The 15,872-nt window shown below is 55.8% G+C and overlaps 10 protein-coding genes across 10 annotated transcripts; 1 reads left to right on the top strand and 9 right to left on the bottom strand.

The window, feature by feature from the left end:
- Nucleotides 1–220: 220 nt before the first annotated feature.
- On the bottom strand, nt 221–2,739 carry L226DRAFT_533519 (MBOAT-domain-containing protein). The gene is made up of 6 exons (XM_067680472.1): nt 2,201–2,739; nt 2,100–2,145; nt 1,164–1,950; nt 1,077–1,110; nt 775–1,018; nt 221–691 (listed from the first exon to the last, which is right to left on the bottom strand). The coding sequence occupies exons 1-6, from the start codon at nt 2,698–2,700 to the stop codon at nt 557–559; spliced, it is 1,746 nt and encodes a 581-aa protein (XP_067536987.1). The 5' UTR covers nt 2,701–2,739; the 3' UTR covers nt 221–556.
- Nucleotides 2,740–2,856: 117 nt separating this feature from the next.
- Nucleotides 2,857–3,566, bottom strand: L226DRAFT_611799 (uncharacterized protein). The gene is made up of 2 exons (XM_067686317.1): nt 3,550–3,566; nt 2,857–3,496 (listed from the first exon to the last, which is right to left on the bottom strand). Exon 2 carries the CDS (start codon nt 3,490–3,492, stop codon nt 2,938–2,940), a length of 555 nt encoding a protein of 184 aa, XP_067536986.1. The 5' UTR covers nt 3,493–3,496; nt 3,550–3,566; the 3' UTR covers nt 2,857–2,937.
- Nucleotides 3,567–4,242: 676 nt separating this feature from the next.
- Nucleotides 4,243–5,589, bottom strand: L226DRAFT_375657 (uncharacterized protein). The gene is made up of 4 exons (XM_067674348.1): nt 5,306–5,589; nt 4,491–5,247; nt 4,349–4,435; nt 4,243–4,293 (listed from the first exon to the last, which is right to left on the bottom strand). Exons 2-3 carry the CDS (start codon nt 5,197–5,199, stop codon nt 4,398–4,400), a joined length of 747 nt encoding a protein of 248 aa, XP_067536985.1. The 5' UTR covers nt 5,200–5,247; nt 5,306–5,589; the 3' UTR covers nt 4,243–4,293; nt 4,349–4,397.
- Nucleotides 5,590–6,028: 439 nt separating this feature from the next.
- On the bottom strand, nt 6,029–6,593 carry L226DRAFT_375740 (uncharacterized protein). The gene is made up of 2 exons (XM_067674349.1): nt 6,103–6,593; nt 6,029–6,048 (listed from the first exon to the last, which is right to left on the bottom strand). The coding sequence occupies exon 1, from the start codon at nt 6,409–6,411 to the stop codon at nt 6,115–6,117; it is 297 nt and encodes a 98-aa protein (XP_067536984.1). The 5' UTR covers nt 6,412–6,593; the 3' UTR covers nt 6,029–6,048; nt 6,103–6,114.
- Nucleotides 6,594–7,129: 536 nt separating this feature from the next.
- Nucleotides 7,130–7,742, bottom strand: L226DRAFT_569680 (uncharacterized protein; the record flags this gene model as incomplete). The annotated part of the gene is made up of 4 exons (XM_067684337.1): nt 7,130–7,167; nt 7,223–7,287; nt 7,394–7,616; nt 7,694–7,742. 4 exons carry the CDS (start codon nt 7,740–7,742, stop codon nt 7,130–7,132), a joined length of 375 nt encoding a protein of 124 aa, XP_067536983.1.
- A 157-nt stretch (nt 7,743–7,899) lies between these two features.
- Nucleotides 7,900–8,772, top strand: L226DRAFT_611796 (uncharacterized protein). Its single transcript, XM_067686316.1, has 6 exons — nt 7,900–8,002; nt 8,078–8,098; nt 8,157–8,209; nt 8,269–8,372; nt 8,421–8,673; nt 8,732–8,772. Exons 1-5 carry the CDS (start codon nt 7,954–7,956, stop codon nt 8,509–8,511), a joined length of 318 nt encoding a protein of 105 aa, XP_067536982.1. The 5' UTR covers nt 7,900–7,953; the 3' UTR covers nt 8,512–8,673; nt 8,732–8,772.
- Nucleotides 8,773–9,012: 240 nt separating this feature from the next.
- L226DRAFT_533516 (uncharacterized protein) lies at nt 9,013–10,124 on the bottom strand. The gene is made up of 4 exons (XM_067680471.1): nt 9,884–10,124; nt 9,592–9,825; nt 9,418–9,536; nt 9,013–9,363 (listed from the first exon to the last, which is right to left on the bottom strand). The coding sequence occupies exons 1-4, from the start codon at nt 9,927–9,929 to the stop codon at nt 9,208–9,210; spliced, it is 555 nt and encodes a 184-aa protein (XP_067536981.1). The 5' UTR covers nt 9,930–10,124; the 3' UTR covers nt 9,013–9,207.
- Nucleotides 10,125–11,030: 906 nt separating this feature from the next.
- L226DRAFT_559490 (uncharacterized protein) lies at nt 11,031–13,158 on the bottom strand. The gene is made up of 9 exons (XM_067683303.1): nt 13,090–13,158; nt 13,006–13,031; nt 12,325–12,952; nt 12,109–12,264; nt 11,978–12,056; nt 11,823–11,922; nt 11,747–11,766; nt 11,610–11,689; nt 11,031–11,552 (listed from the first exon to the last, which is right to left on the bottom strand). Exons 3-9 carry the CDS (start codon nt 12,679–12,681, stop codon nt 11,154–11,156), a joined length of 1,191 nt encoding a protein of 396 aa, XP_067536980.1. The 5' UTR covers nt 12,682–12,952; nt 13,006–13,031; nt 13,090–13,158; the 3' UTR covers nt 11,031–11,153.
- L226DRAFT_375822 (uncharacterized protein) lies at nt 12,785–13,636 on the bottom strand. The gene is made up of 4 exons (XM_067674350.1): nt 13,352–13,636; nt 13,095–13,301; nt 13,006–13,031; nt 12,785–12,952 (listed from the first exon to the last, which is right to left on the bottom strand). Exons 1-4 carry the CDS (start codon nt 13,558–13,560, stop codon nt 12,888–12,890), a joined length of 507 nt encoding a protein of 168 aa, XP_067536979.1. The 5' UTR covers nt 13,561–13,636; the 3' UTR covers nt 12,785–12,887.
- Nucleotides 13,637–14,085: 449 nt separating this feature from the next.
- Nucleotides 14,086–15,530, bottom strand: L226DRAFT_569675 (uncharacterized protein; the record flags this gene model as incomplete). The annotated part of the gene is made up of 8 exons (XM_067684336.1): nt 14,086–14,407; nt 14,466–14,506; nt 14,564–14,646; nt 14,696–14,715; nt 14,772–14,871; nt 14,931–15,009; nt 15,075–15,230; nt 15,291–15,530. The coding sequence occupies 8 exons, from the start codon at nt 15,528–15,530 to the stop codon at nt 14,086–14,088; spliced, it is 1,041 nt and encodes a 346-aa protein (XP_067536978.1).
- Between the last annotated feature and the right edge of the window lie 342 nt (nt 15,531–15,872).

Raw genomic sequence — 15,872 nt, 5'->3', positions numbered from 1 at the left:
CGTCAGTCGTTTCCGATCACGAATGGCCGGCTTCCATGCAATCCGGAGAGTGGTCCCAGAACGCCATGGCTTACGACAGCGCGCCGTGGCCTGTAGCACAGTTACCCGCGGGCCTGTTTCTTACTGCCCGCTCTTCCGACTGAGTCAGCTCATTCTACGTATACATTCCATGACTCATGTACCTAGCGTCGCTCACGCTGACACTTCACTACGCTATGTGTATTGCGAGATGGTGTGCCCATGTATGTATTCAAGAGTGCTATTAGAGCATGGCCGGACGACGGCAGCCCATCTGTACTAATACAGTAGATGATTGGAGAGTAGATAAATCGAGATTTACGGCGTGAAAAGTATGCAAGAGGTGAGGAATGTGCCCCAGATTACTACAAACCGATGCGTGTGTCGTGACGGTCGTGAAATAGGTGAGTGTGAGTTTGAGGATGACCCGGGCTATCTCGCTGTAGGGTGCAGGGTGGCTGGCTCGTGTGCTACCACCCCGAACCCAGCGCAATGTCGGAGAATATTCAATACGTCGCGCAGCGGGGACATCCCATCCCTAATATGCGCAGTACGCGACGCACAGGAGCGGGAAGCCGGCGTACAGACCGACCCAGAAGACGAGGTTGCCCATGAGTTTGTTCCGCCGGATGGCTGGGATTCTCCCAAGCGCGATGAGCGGAATCTGTGCAAGCTGCATTCACACCCGTGGTCAGTCTCGCACTCTCCTATCCTGAAACCCCAGGTGGACGGAGGGCGGGCGCACAAAGGACGCACCTGCATCACAAAGAGGTAGAACCGGATCTTCTTCGTCACGACTGCCATGACAAGCTCGTGCGCGGCCGCACTGAGCAGGAATGTGAGGAACATGGCGCTCTGGCGCGTGAGCTTGTAGCTGCTCATCGTTGATGCGTAGACGTGCCGCAACAGGAAAGTGTGCACGGGCCGGTTCCACTTGCGCGAGAACTCGTCCCACGAGGTCGAGTTCCACCAGTCGTCATAGAATGCACGATCGGCGAAGCTGTGCAGGGATTGTCAGTTAAGCTTGCGTGATAAGGGATGTCACGAGAGTGGCTTACTAGCTGAGCTCGGCGAATCCGTTGCAAATACACTCTGTGGAGTTAGTCAGTAATGGCGCGAAAATGCGGAAAAGATTCCTGACACACCGAAGATGATGTAGAACAGCAGCAGGTACGAGATCATGAATGGCATCGCGAGGTCAAGCAAGCTCCGCAGGAAGCTCTGCTCCTTGGTCGGCGTGAGCGGGATGATGAACGTTTCTACGATCGTGTACAAGAGCGCGAACGTCCCGAGAAACGCAGCGGTCTTCTCGAACACATACAGCGGGCGGATACGGTCGGTGCGCGGATACTCGAGTTCATACACGAGCGTTGGTGTGAGCTGATACCATGCGAAGTCCTTGAAGGAGATGTTGGCCGGCCAGCGTACTTTGCCCTCAATAGGACCAGTCAATTCCCGCTCGAGCTCCACGTGAGTCTTGGCCAAGGAGGCGATGTCCTCGGAGGGATGGTACATCAGGATCTCTGACGGCGAAGGGGGATTGATGGGGATAGCGGTAGACTCGACTTCGGACATAACGCGTGTCCCAGTGGTCTTGACGCTCGAGGCAGTTCCGTTTCCGATCTCGCCATTCGCAGCCCCGTGTGGTGAGGCTTTGCTGGCGAGACGCTGACGAAGAGTTACGGCCATGCGCGCGTCCATGTAGGAGGTGGTACTGCCTAAAGGGGCGTCGATAGGAACGTCTGGCGTTCCGCTAGGGATGGGGGAGTCTTGTTGGAGCATGGCAAGCTCGGCCTTCTTGAGTGCGGCATCCCATCCGCCCTCGGCTTCGGTGGCTTTCTTGAGCTGGGTGAGTATGCGGTTGGCTTGTTGATTAGTCTGGGCCAGCTGGCCGTTTGTGCTGAGATAGGAGTGCATCTTCATGATCATAACCTATGCACGAAGATTGCGTCAATGAACTGATGCTTCTCGCATGGTGCCTGCTTGGGGCGATGTTGGAGCTCAAGCCAGCCCGTGCTAAGGGGCGGTATGGGACGCGGAGCGCACAGGGCAAGACAGCAAAGGAGGATAGAGGGACTCACGAGTGAATGGAGAGTGAGGAACCCGGATTGGACCCAAGGCCAATGGCTACGTACTGTGTGTCGGCTTTACAAGGCTCCCTGAGACAAGGAGTGATACGCACCGGTTAAAAGTCCAGGTGACTGTGATAGCGAGGACAGAACACTGCCAGAGGTGCTGGAGGACGAGGCCGACAGGATAGTACCTGAGCCAGCCCTTTGCGATAGCCTTTGCGAAAGGAACGCATAGACCGGTGTTGAGGACGAGCACGGCGTCCGAGATCGCGAGGGTTATCGCGTCCTGGGAGAACATGGTGGCGAACTCGAGATTGAGAGGGAGGCCATTCGTCTCTGTGCTGACGACGTATGTGCGGAGGGCGAAGAGGAAGAGGGAGACCCAGAAAAGAGTGAAGAAGCCGCGAAACTGGTTGGCGGTGCTGGACTCGTTTGATATGTCGAAATGCGATTTTCGGGGGGCGAAGGTGACCATGGCGCGCAGCTTGTTGGAGGAGGAGGAGCGATAGGGCTGGGAGACATAGAGTGTGCCCTGGGGAGTAGCTGTGGTGGAGCCATTTGGGGTGGATGTGTGTGAGGAGGCAGCTGACGAGGCTGTAGACGAGGCCATCGTGGCGTCAGAAGGAGGAGGGCGCAGGCTTGCACGCAGACGGTATTACTATAAGAACAACGCACATCTGCTCAACGCGCGACGTCATCGGCTCCTGCCTTTCTCGGCCTCGTCATCACTCTGACTACGCGACTTTCACACGGCCCCCGCCTGCTTGTCGTCCGCCTGCTGCCCTTGCTTGACCACAGTCATAGAACACTGTTTTGCTCGTCGCCACTCGTACACCTCATACACGTATCACAGCTCACAGCGCGTCCATCCGACGCTATACAGCACAAGCACAGTCAGCGCAAACATCATCCCGAGCAGCACGGAGCACGCCCTCCGAAGCTGCGTCCCCTTCCGCTCCTCATCCTCCCGAATCTGCGCGTCCAGGCTCATCAGCGCGTCCCACAGCTCGCCCGCCGTCCATTGCTCGTGTTCATACTCGCCCAGGCGCACGTGTCCAGGCCGCACGTTCAGCATGATGATCGCCTTGCACAGCTCGTCCTCCGCCGTCCATCGTTCGTTCAGGTCCTCATGCCCTTGGCCGCGGCTCGCGCCGTCCGATGCGGACACTCTGGGATTCTTTGTCCGCGGGTCGTATAGGAGCGGGCGTTCGAGAACCGTGAGGTGCGCCAGCGGGATGTCCCGTGCCCGCAGAACGGTCTCGATCGCGAACTTGAACTCGAGCCAGTTGTTTGGCCCGAGCTGCAGCCGCTCCGGGAGGAACAGGGTTGAGATCGCGACGTCGGTGGTCATTCGTCGGTACAGTGGCGTCCCGGTAGCCCTGTTGTGGTACCCAAGAGTCATTTCCCTGTACGGGAGGTCAGTTCAGCTCAGCATCGACAGACGTGTGGCGCAGCCTACGTGAGTTGGTATCGGAATGCGAGCTTGTTCTTCGCCAGCGACTCTGGGGCGCACCTATATAATTCTCCCAATGACAAACGCGTTTGCGTCCTCTTTGTCTCCTCGAGTTGCCACTTCACTTCACATACAATGCCCACCCACGTTGTCGGTCATATGTTGAGACGCCGAAGTCATAATGAAGAACAGAAGAGAAGACCGTGATATTAGAGACAGTGGCGACACAGATATGGGTTTTCTTGTTAACACTAACGAATACGAAAGATGCAAACGAGACAAGGAGATGAGGAGACCGAGCTAGAGATAAAAGGAAACAGAGTATTGACAGAAAGAGGAAGCTGGTGCAGCGACGCGCCGAAGAACCCAGTCAGGCCAAGCCGGGGTGGTTCTCGAGGGGAAATCTCCAGATGGCCGAGCGGTAACATCGACGACTGCTGCTCCTGGGATGCGTGAAGAGGACATATGGCCTTCCAAAACGTCCAGGGGGAGTCAGCGGGGAACGCATAGGATGAACAGACGGTGCTCACCATACGAGTGACCGTAGCGGTGTTGTTCCAAGCGCCCGGCGAGATCGACACTGAGGTTGACCTGTGCATAGCAGGCAGAGGCTCGCCTCCGGGGCGGGCCCCGACGACCACGTCCCCACTCCCCGACCTTCCGGGAGGGCAGCCGTGTGTCCGTCGAACGGAGCCGGCCCACGTCGACAATGCCGGAAGTTGAACGTTGAACGCTGGGTCGGCGCCGGAGCTGCAGGTGCCCACCAGATGAGACTCGGGCCTGCCGATGAGACGAGGTCGCTCACCGATGCCGTTCAAATCAAGCACAACGACCACGCGGATGGGACGGGGATACTACCGGAGACGAGGTGGTCGAGCATGGATGAGGACAACTGGAAGCACGCGATGTCAGCCCAGAGGCACAGCAGCAGAGACGAATGAACAAACCTAGTCCCACCAAGAGCCGTCCGGAGAGGCGTCCGCGAAGTCGAAGGCGAGGCGGAGAGAGGGTTACGACGCGTACGAGACGCGCGGTGGGGACACACGAACATACAAGCTCGTGGTCCCGGAGCGGACGGTGGAGGAGAGTCACGGAGGACGAGTGGGGTGGAACACAAACCAGTGCGCCACGCTCCGCTGGAACATGTTCAACAGCGGTCGGCGCACGAGAGAATACGATCAGGTGGACGAGTAGGGTGGAAGAAGTGAGCGAACATGCAGGTGTGAGATGAAGTGGGGAGAGACTGGTCGCGTCCTGTCCCCGTCTTTTATCCGTGCAGGAGGGAGGCTGACGAGCCCCGCCTCTCCGGGCAGACAAGGATTGGCCGGGAAACCCGACGGTCTGGCCTCTTGGGCAAGTGGAGCTGGTGTCCGATATATTGCGGGCGTGCGACATAACCACCGGCAGCGGCTGGGTGTGGTCAACCTCGAGCTGGTCGTTGCTCCTGCAGGTGCACGCCAAAGAGTCAATAAACCCGACATGGCGTTCCATCCCACCTGTGCCATGTCTTCGAGCTATGGACTGTAGCTGTACGGTGGTTTGACGGATGTGCCGCGCTGAGAGCTTGAGAGGAGGTTCTCGGGGAGCCGAATAAGTCCTCGGCAATCGCGACCTCGAGGAAGCGAACAAGGACATTAGATGGGTCACGGAGGACATGTGATAATAGGTCTGTATCCTTAAGCAATGGTAGCTAGCACAGCTGAACTATTCCAGAATCAGCGACTAGTACTGGTGTTGCCAAAGACGTAAACTGAACGCGTACCGAATGGAATACATCCCGGTCTTGTGCCGGCCAACGGCAAGGAAAGCGCGCATAGAGAAGCCTCAGAACTCGAACAGCGTCTCCTTCGGGGTGGGTTCACCATTTTCCTTTCCGAAGTCCTCGAAACAATGCGTCTGGGCTGGAGACATTTATGACATTTATTGAAGAAAGAAAAGCAGAAGACGGTATCACTAGTACTGACAAGGCGGCAACACTACAGTAGCATGCGCAAGCACGGATCAGAACGATACCGATGGAGACCAAGACTTGGATGAATTCCGACCTGCAGGAAGCGAGCGAGGTCAGCTCGGAGCCAGTTGGATCAAGAGTAAGAGTGTCGTACCGTTGAACGTGGTCTCTTCTACATGTCATGACAATGATGACATTAGAGAGCACACCAAGCTCCTCGGCGACGCAGACACTGAGCCAGACCGGCAAGGGAGGCGCCTCAGGGGCGAGCTCAGATTGCATCTACGCCCCGACTCTCCGGTCTTGCGAGAGCGCAGACGTGAGGAACGTGAGTCCAAGCTCGCCCAAGTCAGCAGTTTGGATGCCGAATGTTGAGCGCGCTGCAGGTAGTCAGGTCAGAGGGCGTCAAAGTAGGATCATAGTAGAGGGACGCACCGAAGGCGTCATCCTGCGCTCTCATAGTTCGACCAGGCTCATCGGCTTCGGCTATGAGGCATGGTAGAGAGAGATGTAGAGTTGCGGATGGGTGGTCAGAGGGGAGTGCGACTAACTTGCTGTGAGTCGCCAAGTCAGCCACTGGCGATGAACGAAGGAAGAGACAGACGCACCGACTTGAAGCCTCAAGGAAGACGTTCTCGCAACCGATGTCCGAAGACTGGGAGCCAAGCCACGCTCATGAAGAGCGGTTGGGGACGACGTCGTCCCCTTCGCGAGTGAGGAGTGAGAGGTTTGGCGGGCGAGTGGGGTGGAAGAGATGGCGATAGACCGAACAGAAGGCCACGACCATCGTGGCAGACGACGAGAGGATCCGGGGGACGAGTTGGGTGGTAGAGGTAGGTCAACATGTGGTGAGGGTAGACAATCGTTCTGCGCGGTCTCTTATACCTCGACGATGGGCTTCCCGGGGAAGCTGACATGGTCCGCCGAATGGAGAAGCGAATAGGTGCGTCGGATGCCGGCGGCCTGGACTCCTTCCAATTCTGGAGTAGAGGTTTGCTTGCGACTTGCGTCCACGTAATGCGCGTTCAGTAGCGTGCTCGAGTTTGAAGCACAAGTTCCCGGCAATTGACAGACCCGCGACTCGCACACCCACCATTTGTTACACGGAGGTCAATCGCCTGCGCTATCACTGCGGGACGTCTGCTTCACGACCACCTGTCTATACGCCGAGATAGCCATGAGTACTGCTAGTGAGATGAACTCACTCGAGCTAGCGTCACCAATACAAACTGGATGATTTCGAAAACGCAACTGCAGGATCGGTTAGACCGGACGCGCAAAAAGCCGAGGCATACGTACCTCACGAATTCTGTAGAGACGGCTCGCGAAGACACACAGGAGGTATGAATACCTGTGTGCCTACTACTGGCAACAACATGCATATGATGTGGGATGGTGGTACACGATTCCGGACTGAGAACTACACGACACCCAGGAGGTGAAAGATAGGAAAACAAGCGACAACAAGGATTGTGTGATATGTGCTGATGTACGATGCATCGCGTTGAGGGAGGAAAGCAAAGGGGATAAACAAGCAGGGTAGAAAGCGATGAACTATCAGGGTGCGAGGCACGACGATAGCAGGTTATTAGAGGGGGTAGGGTACGGAGGAAGGGAGAAGGAAGGCCAGGTCGATCATAGACGAGTGACTGCCTTGGCGTCCAGTGGCATGCCTGCATTGCGACATGCGTGAATAGCAGAAGGAGTGCAAGGCGTACGGAGACTCACCTGAAGGGTCAATACCGTTGGCAGCAAGGATCTGGTTCTGCCGGATCAACCGCGCCTGGTCAAAGCTGTTAACGCCACAGTAGTCAGTACCGTCCTCTCCGCCGTGACAACCACATCCTCTTCGGCTAGCTTGCTTTCCAGCTTCGCGAAAGAGGTTGTGACGACACTCACTTTACCCGCTCCCGGCGCATGATGTCCAGCACCTCCTGAGTTCCGCGCTCGTCGAGACCAGCCCTGGAGTCGCCATCCCGGATGTTAGCCTCGATATCGAACGACGAGGACGACAATCCAGCGGCAGCCTGGTCCGCGAACGTTGACACGGGCTGGTAGTGCCCGAGTCGCGGAAACAGCGACCGCATGGGGTTGGAGAGCACAGCTCGGTACCGGAACGTCACTGGAAGAAACGAGGTGTTCAGCAGGGATGTCGGGGACACAGGCGGGATAAGAAGGAGGCCAGAGACGGATACGCACACATTACCAGTAATGCTGAGATGGCGAACACGGACAACCAGAAGTACATGGCAAGTTTCGCAGATTTATCGCTTGCGGCAGTTGCGGGGGGGCTTGCAGACCGCTGCCCCTTATTGGCCAGGCCATATACCCCCAGGCACGTGCTCCCATCCTGCGCGCCTCGGCCCCGACTCCCGACACCGCTGCGGCTCAGCAGCACCTGGCCAGTCCCCAGCTCCTCGCCTTCACGTTCTCGGCATCGCTGCTTGTCTCTTGCCACGATGCTGGGCGGCCTTATGCTCATTGTAGCGACCATCGCGCTCCTCCATGGTCAGCATCGCTGAGTCTCAGTGTATTGCTCCCGCATTTGTGGCGCTGACGAGGACGCGTCCTGGCTGTTCGCAGCCGCGTACTCGACGTATGAACGTGAGCATCAACTTGAGATACGTGGCGGTTGTCGTATGCTGACAGTTGGGTCGCACAGACCTCTCACATCTGAAAGCCCTGGGGCGTCCGGAGGGTTCATTGCCAATTGACGTGAGTGCGGTATGCATGCACAAAGACACGCCTGGCTCAACGCGTTCTGTCTGGCCTAGATTGTCTGCGAAGCAGCAGCAGCGCTTGTGTTCGCCATCGTTGGCGCGACAGTACGCAGCCCACCATTGCGCGAGGTGACTTGGAGGAGCGAAATGAAGCGTCGGTAAGTCACGTCCTTGTCGCAATCATGTCTCCCTCTGACCAGCCTCAGAGCATTGGAAGAGGAGGAAGACCCTCGAATGTCCTTTGCCAAGTTTGCGCAGCGAGCAGGCATCGTGCCCAAAGCACCGACATCATCATAACCTTTCGGGGCCGTTCCAGTCTTCGTCCCTGTTGTACTTCCAGCTGTCGCCCGCTCTCGCAATATAATATGCATGTCTGGATCTCTACCTTGCGCCTCTGTCACATTTTTACATGCCCTTATGCAAATGCCGAGGAAAACAAAACCTCTAGCTACCGATATGGTGCGTCTGTGCTCAATCTGCTCCTCGTAATTGCCCCCGTCCCCAGCCTTTCGACCAGTTTGGTCTCCAGCTAGATTCCGGACATCATGATACTAGCCTGTGCATCTATCATCGAAGCACCCGAAAAAATACTTTTCGGTATGCTGACGCAAATGCTTGTGAAAACATTCTCTCCCTTCCCTCCTCGGAGAAGACTGTCTAGCAGACTTTGGCAGACAACAGTATATCGCTTGACACGAATCTCTGTGACACGCAAACCATCTTGCCCTCGTCCACGCAGAGCCAGCCGCATTGAAGAAGGCCCCCGCTAGACAGTCGTCCCGCCCCGTCGAACCGAAGGGAGGCACTCGAGGCACCTATTCGCTTCCCCATTCGGCGGACCATGTCAGCCTCCCCGGGCAGCCCATCGTCAGGTATAAGAGACCGCGCAGAACGATTGTCTACCCTCACCACATGTTGACCTACCTCTACCACCCAACTCGTCCCCCGGATCCTCTCGTCGTCTGCCACGATGGTCGTGGCCTTCTGTTCGGTCTATCGCCATCTCTTCCACCCCACTCGCCCGCCAAACCTCTCACTCCTCACTCGCGAAGGGGACGACGTCGTCCCCAACCGCTCTTCATGAGCGTGGCTTGGCTCCCAGTCTTCGGACATCGGTTGCGAGAACGTCTTCCTTGAGGCTTCAAGTCGGTGCGTCTGTCTCTTCCTTCGTTCATCGCCAGTGGCTGACTTGGCGACTCACAGCAAGTTAGTCGCACTCCCCTCTGACCACCCATCCGCAACTCTACATCTCTCTCTACCATGCCTCATAGCCGAAGCCGATGAGCCTGGTCGAACTATGAGAGCGCAGGATGACGCCTTCGGTGCGTCCCTCTACTATGATCCTACTTTGACGCCCTCTGACCTGACTACCTGCAGCGCGCTCAACATCCGGCATCCAAGCTGCTGGCGTGGGCGAGCTTGGACTCACGTTCCTCACGTCTGTGCTCTCGCAAGACCGGAGAGTCGGGGCGTAGATGCGGTCTGAGCTTGCCCCTGGGCCTGAGGTGCATACCATGGCAATCTGTCTCGGGTCGCCCTCAGTGTCCGCATTGCCATTGCCGAGGCGCCCCGTCATCACGGTTGTAGTATATCGAAGCGAACATTTCTTCAGTAAGCCCTCTGCACTTGCCATAGCCCTCCTCGTGGTGCTCATTGCTACCTGTTCAAGTGTCTGCCTGTCTGATGCCTTCGTGTTGTCGCTTGTGCTTGTGCATGCTGTGCGCGTGGGGGAAACCCTGCCATACTTCGATGACTTCCTCTCAAGTCTGGACTCGTCGAATGGCCCTCGCCTCCTTCTGGTCGTCCCTAACGCAACAGTATCGCCGCCTAGTCGAACCCACCCTTTCCTCTATCACGCTCTTCTGTTTGTATCTCACACTATTAAAAACAATGAGATCTGTTAGCATCCCACACCTTGACAGTGGCCAATCTGAGAGGAACACGCCTGACAAAGGTTAGCTTCTGGGCATATTCTCCGCGGTGTAGGTCAAGATGGTGATCAGTTGTGCTCTGCTATTCCTTTGTGTTTAAGGATTGTGAAACTCAGGTCGCTGGGGTCGACACCGAGTTGGAGACGCTTCGAGACGCCGTCCGGAAATCCGCGAGGCAATATTGTTGCAGAACATGCGCGAGCAGTATAAGTTATGGGGTCGCGTATTTTCAGTCAACGGCACCTACATCATAAATCGTACGCCGCTCCCCTCACATCCAGTGAACGAGCTGACCAACCGTCATTGTGCATATCTTTCCGCAACGTCTCGGGCCTGCGAAGTGGTCCAAGTTCAAACACACCATCGAAACAATCTGTCGCGTCGTGGGCGTGGAAGATCACCTTATCTCGGAGCGACCCGATGAATGGTACCCGGAGGACTGGGAGGCTCGCGACGAGCTCTGCAAAGCCGTGATCACGCTCAACGTGAGCGGCTTCCCGCGACTCGGTCTCGGCGGGGAAGGACACTCCCGCTCGCACGGTGTGAGCGCACCTTGTGAAAATCCACGAGGCGAAGCCACGCTTTGCCGGATTATTCAAATGGCTCCGCCCGCTCACGCTGCTGGAGTGGACGTTGCTGGGGCTGGGGATGCTGCTCCTGTGGTTGCTGGCCAAGTTCTGCGCGGTCTCGAGCGTCATGGCGTCTAAAATCATACAGGCGAGGGCGCGAGGTGGCTCTGGGGAATTGGCTCCAGAAGAGCCTGCGTACTAATACCATTAGAATGGCGCAGAACATGTACCTCGGTCAGCTCTCGCGGTGTTGCCAGGTACGGTCTCTTGGAATGGACGTCAACACTGTATTCATTTGTACCTTTCTCCTGTCCAGGCAGCTCTCCCTCACATGCTAGTCATACAGCAACAATCTGACAACTTGACCCTACTCTGTTGTACAGTTCGTAGGTTACAACAACCGTCACGATTTACAGTAGACAGTAGTGAAGGTACCACCCTACACGGCAAAGCCATGCTCATCTTTGTCCCGTACAGGGTCTTTGTGGTCACCCTGCGCTTCTAGCCCGTAGTCTGTCTCCTGTTCCACCGTTGTCGACACGTTGAGCGAGATAGCATGCATCGGCAGAGACTCCCTGGGGCGCTCAGAGCGCGAGAACGCACTACGAATGAAGGACGTGCCGCTGATCTGCTGGCTACCCCCGGCGCTGCGGTCGGAACGGTGAGCCCAGCCGAGACCAACGCGCACAGTGATGAGCATGAGCGCGATTCCGGAGACCGGCGGGAAGCAGTCGTTCGCGAGGGCGTTGACGGTCGACTTGGTCATGTACGTGATGAAGAAGAACAGGGTCCATGAGGCGTAGAGGGCCGCGCTCTCGACGAGAATGCCCAACGTTCCCTAATAAACGGCTCCATCTTAGTGCTGCAGGTTCCGGTCAAAGTGGGATGGACTTGCCTGGATCTTCATGCCGCCAGAGATGCTTCCGACACGTCGAAGAGCACGGTTCGCAGCCGTGATTTTGTAAATGATCATGCCTGCCGGGAAGCCTCAGAACCACTGGCCTTACCCGAACGCATCAGAGATGAACGAACCTGTGCCATAGATGTTGTTGCTATTGACGACATATGAGATGGCCGTAGAGGAGCAAGAAAAATAGGGAGAACGTACATGAACGTGAGGGTGTATGCTGCATAGAGCCAAGGAGTAAGATTAGGGGATTGTGTAGACTTGTCCTTGCCAATGATAACCACAATCATGATACTGCACACTGCACCCCATTGTTCAGGAGATTGGCACAGACGAGTGACTCGCTATGTACGCACCAGTCAATGTGATAGTAGTCAGCGTCGGCAACACCGCGACCCAGTTTCGCCGATTCCAGATGACCCAAGTACGGTAGATCTGACAATGCGTGAGTGCAAGACCCCCCATATAATACGGGCCAAATACTTACCACCATGAAGTCGCAAGTGACGACAGTGACCGTGGGGATGGCATTGAGAGTGAGTGCAGTCGGGTTCGCGACGTCTATGTAAAAGCCGACGGGGTTCGTACCGCCCTGGAAGTGAATGAAAGCTTGGAAGGCGCGATAAACGATCAAGCACCAATTCTGCGAATTATGGTGATTAGACAACGTCCAGCCTGAGACGCGAGCGCATTCGGAACATACGGCAGTAACAGTGAGCAAAAGAATGACGGTAGCAATGAACAATGGAGACTTCCAGAGGCCAAGCAGTACGACTGTAGGCTGAGAGGTGCCGGTCGGATACTGACTGGAAGAGTTTTCTCGCTTGTGTCGCATGATCAACACGACGAGAGCCGTGACAGCGAGCACGAAGAACACGCCATAGAGCGCGCTCTGCACACACACTGTGGCCAAGTTGACCTCGACGATGGCAACCAACGCGGACGCGGACATAGCGGCAAGAAGGGCGTCCAATTCCCGGGGAGGACGTCGGAGTCCTGGCAGAGAACAATGTTGGGGAGGACGTAGGAGAAGTATACACGCCATGTACAGGTCGACCATCTTATGCGTAGGCCAACTATGTTGGTTGATGCCTCTAGAATCACTGTGTGCATCTTTCGGGTCCCGAAGACTCCTTCTTTTCGAGACAAGCCCGTTAGCGACGCGGATGACGCTGGAAAAAAATCAAGCTCGGCGACTTCTGTACGGGCAACGGACCCAGTAGAGGAGGCTTCTCGCTCCCACCAGATATTGTTGAATTTCACCGGTTATCCGGGTGGGAGCGGCAGCGCCCCACAGAGCAGTGTTACCCTGATTTCTCCATGTCTTGTCACTTCCACAGTAGGATCAGGGACAAGATCGCGTGAGGGAAAGATTGGCGCTCACAGGAGGAGTGGGCGCAAGCAGTCTGGCTAGGTCCAGAGAGGGTCAGAATTGTGAGTAACATGGCGTAAAAAGATTCGGCCATGCCTTACAGGAATATGTGGCGTGATGTCGAGGATTTCGATGTCAAAATCAGAATTCCCTTTGGACTGTCCGGTGTTCGTAGTTGAGAATGGGGGAACAGCATGCTAATTCGCCAGTTGGTTGAGAACAGATGGAAAGAACCCTCGCGCGGCATCTTCGGGTTTAGAAGGGCAGGACCCGCGAAATTGATGGTACGCTGCGCGTTGCCATAATCCCTGCGCCCTGAGTGAGGTCGCGAACACATTTGTCTGATACGAAAACATACCTCATGGAGATCATCTCTGTTCTGTTTTCGTAGAGCGTCTGGTCCTTCGAGGCTTCGCGATGCGCCATCGGACGGGCGCAAAAAGAGCTTCTTGGTGGGTGCATGGGTGCGCGGGCGTTCGGTCGGACGGCTTCAACAGGTGACTTGCGCAGCCGACCTACCGTATATCTTGTGAGTAAGCACTGTGAGTGCGCACCTCCAGGCTCCATGTCTCTCCACGTGAATAGAGGATCGCAGACAAACACCGCATCGGGTACGTCTGACCGAAGAAGAGTTAGATTTTCCCACTTGATACGAGTTGAGCATCGAGACAGTCGCTGAGTAGGCAACGCAGCTGCTGCGATAATATACCTTTGCCGTTCCCACCAGTATTCCCTGGGTAGAGGTCGCAAGTCGTGAGTGAAGGTCGCGGAGTCTCTTCCTAGACTGGTTGCCGAAGTGCCAGCTAACAATTATTAATGGGGGTACAGCCACCGAGATTGAAGTAAACCTCACCGTCGGGGCGCTTGCGGTTGGTCCCCTCCCGGTCGTCCTCACCGGTCATCGGTCGAGTATTGAAAGAAAATTGGTTGAAGTTCCCACCTATACAGTGCATCGAAGCGCATAGTCGCTGATTTCGCGCGAATGATGGACCCGCAGCCGTACAACTTCTTGGTACCCGCCGGAATCAGCGGCCAGTGCGGCATCATCAGGTGTCGACTCTTTCCCATGTATTGACTTCTAGATACACATGCTCAGAATTGAATCCGAGTTTTATCTTGTCCATGGATCGCAAAGTCGGTCTCCTGCTCGACGGTCGTGGATACGTTGAGGTTGATGGCCCGTAGAGGGTAGGCGTCCGCTCTTCGGTTCAAAGACCCCGAAACTTGAAAACCGTTTCCAACGCTTTCGCCCGCGCTCAGTTCGTTGGAGCGACTGCGATTTGCCCATCCAAGTGCAACCCGGACCGTGATGAGCGACAGCGATATACCCGATACGAAAGGCATGCACGCATTCGCAAAGCTGCTGATCGCCGAGCCTACTTGGAACTCCACGAAGAAAAAAAGGGTCCAGGCGCTGTGATTGCCATTATCAGGTAGGGCAGCATAAAGTGCAATAAAGCTATGACTCTTACGCGTAGAGCGCTGCGCTTTCTACGAAGATGCTCATGGCTTTCTACGGCGCAATAGTGGTTAGCACGCTATGACAACGCAAGCGAGAATAATGACGTACTAAGATGCTCCGATGTCCGGAGTCATGGACAGCATGCCCGCTCATTCTACGGTTCGCCGAAACCAAGCGGTAAACAATCATGCCTGATGCCAATGAGGTTCTTGAGGCAATGCAGAAAGACAGACAACTTACCGGTGCAGTAGAAGTTCGTGCTGAAAAGAAGCTGTCAGATTGTGTCGGATTTACACTCCCTACTCAGACAACATACCTCAAAGTCAAAATGCAACCCCCGGTAATAAAATGGGTGAGAGCCGCCGCTCGTTGGGGAGTTAACGCCGAGTAGAGGTATGTGATAGCGATGCTAACAGCTGAACGGCCTCACATGAGACACTTCGTAAATACAGGAAAACCAAAGAGCATGCCTCACCAGTCAACGCAATGGTCGTTACCAGAGGCAAAACCGCAACCCAGTATCTCCGATTCCAGATAATCCATGTTCGGTATATCTCATTGCCAGGGATTCAAATGGTCACTATTCGGACCGCCTGTGCTTCGTGATTGGAGAACTCACCAGCATCAGGTCGCAGACAAGGACAGCCATCACGGTTAAGGCGTTCAAGGCAATGGCGGTTGGCTGCGAGAAGTCCGAGTAGTACGCAGTCGGATTTGAGCCGCTCTCGAGATTGAAGAACGCTTTGAAGAACCGCGCAAGAGTCACTATCCAGTCCTACAAGAGGTTTTGCTAGCGTCAAGGTGAGAGTTGCTAGTAAGCTTGGACTTGACGCACCGCACTTATCACGAGCAACAACACAATCGTCGCCACGAAGAGCGGCGAGCCCCAAGGTCCAACGAAACGGAACTTGGGCTTCTTAGCGGCTGAAGTTGGGACAGCTCCAATGGACTCTTCCTTATGCCTCCGGATGGTGATGGCAAGGGATGTCACGGTCAGCACGAAGAAAACACCATAGAGCGCGCTAGAAAAGCATATCGTGGCGAGGTTCGCCTGGAGGACGGTTACTGGCGCCATGGAGGGGGATAGATTCTAGATGTGCTCTCAGCTAGCAGTACCTTTTACGCAACGTAGGAAGGGCAGAAGGAGGCACGGAAGCTACTCACGATTACATCGGTTCCGAGTTAAGTGGGCTGTCCACTTGAGTGGTAACGGCATCGGCGCCACACGTCGTCTGCAATCTCCAGACCCCGACCTGTGTCGGTGGCGTTCAAGAAGATGACCCTACTCTGCGGAATGCAGAGCGGCGGCAGGGCATTGAGCGGTGGAACCTTAGATCGCTTCACCATCAGAAAACATGTGACAAGAGCACCCGAAGTCCGCACCATTCGCGGGGATCCGAACCGTCCTTCCGCAGGC

Source organism: Lentinus tigrinus, assembly GCF_003813185.1.
Source record: "Lentinus tigrinus ALCF2SS1-7 unplaced genomic scaffold L226scaffold_8, whole genome shotgun sequence".
Classification (NCBI taxonomy): domain Eukaryota; kingdom Fungi; phylum Basidiomycota; class Agaricomycetes; order Polyporales; family Polyporaceae; genus Lentinus; species Lentinus tigrinus.
Note: the sequence above shows the minus strand (reverse complement) of the source record. Positions and strands in the feature narration are given on the sequence as shown.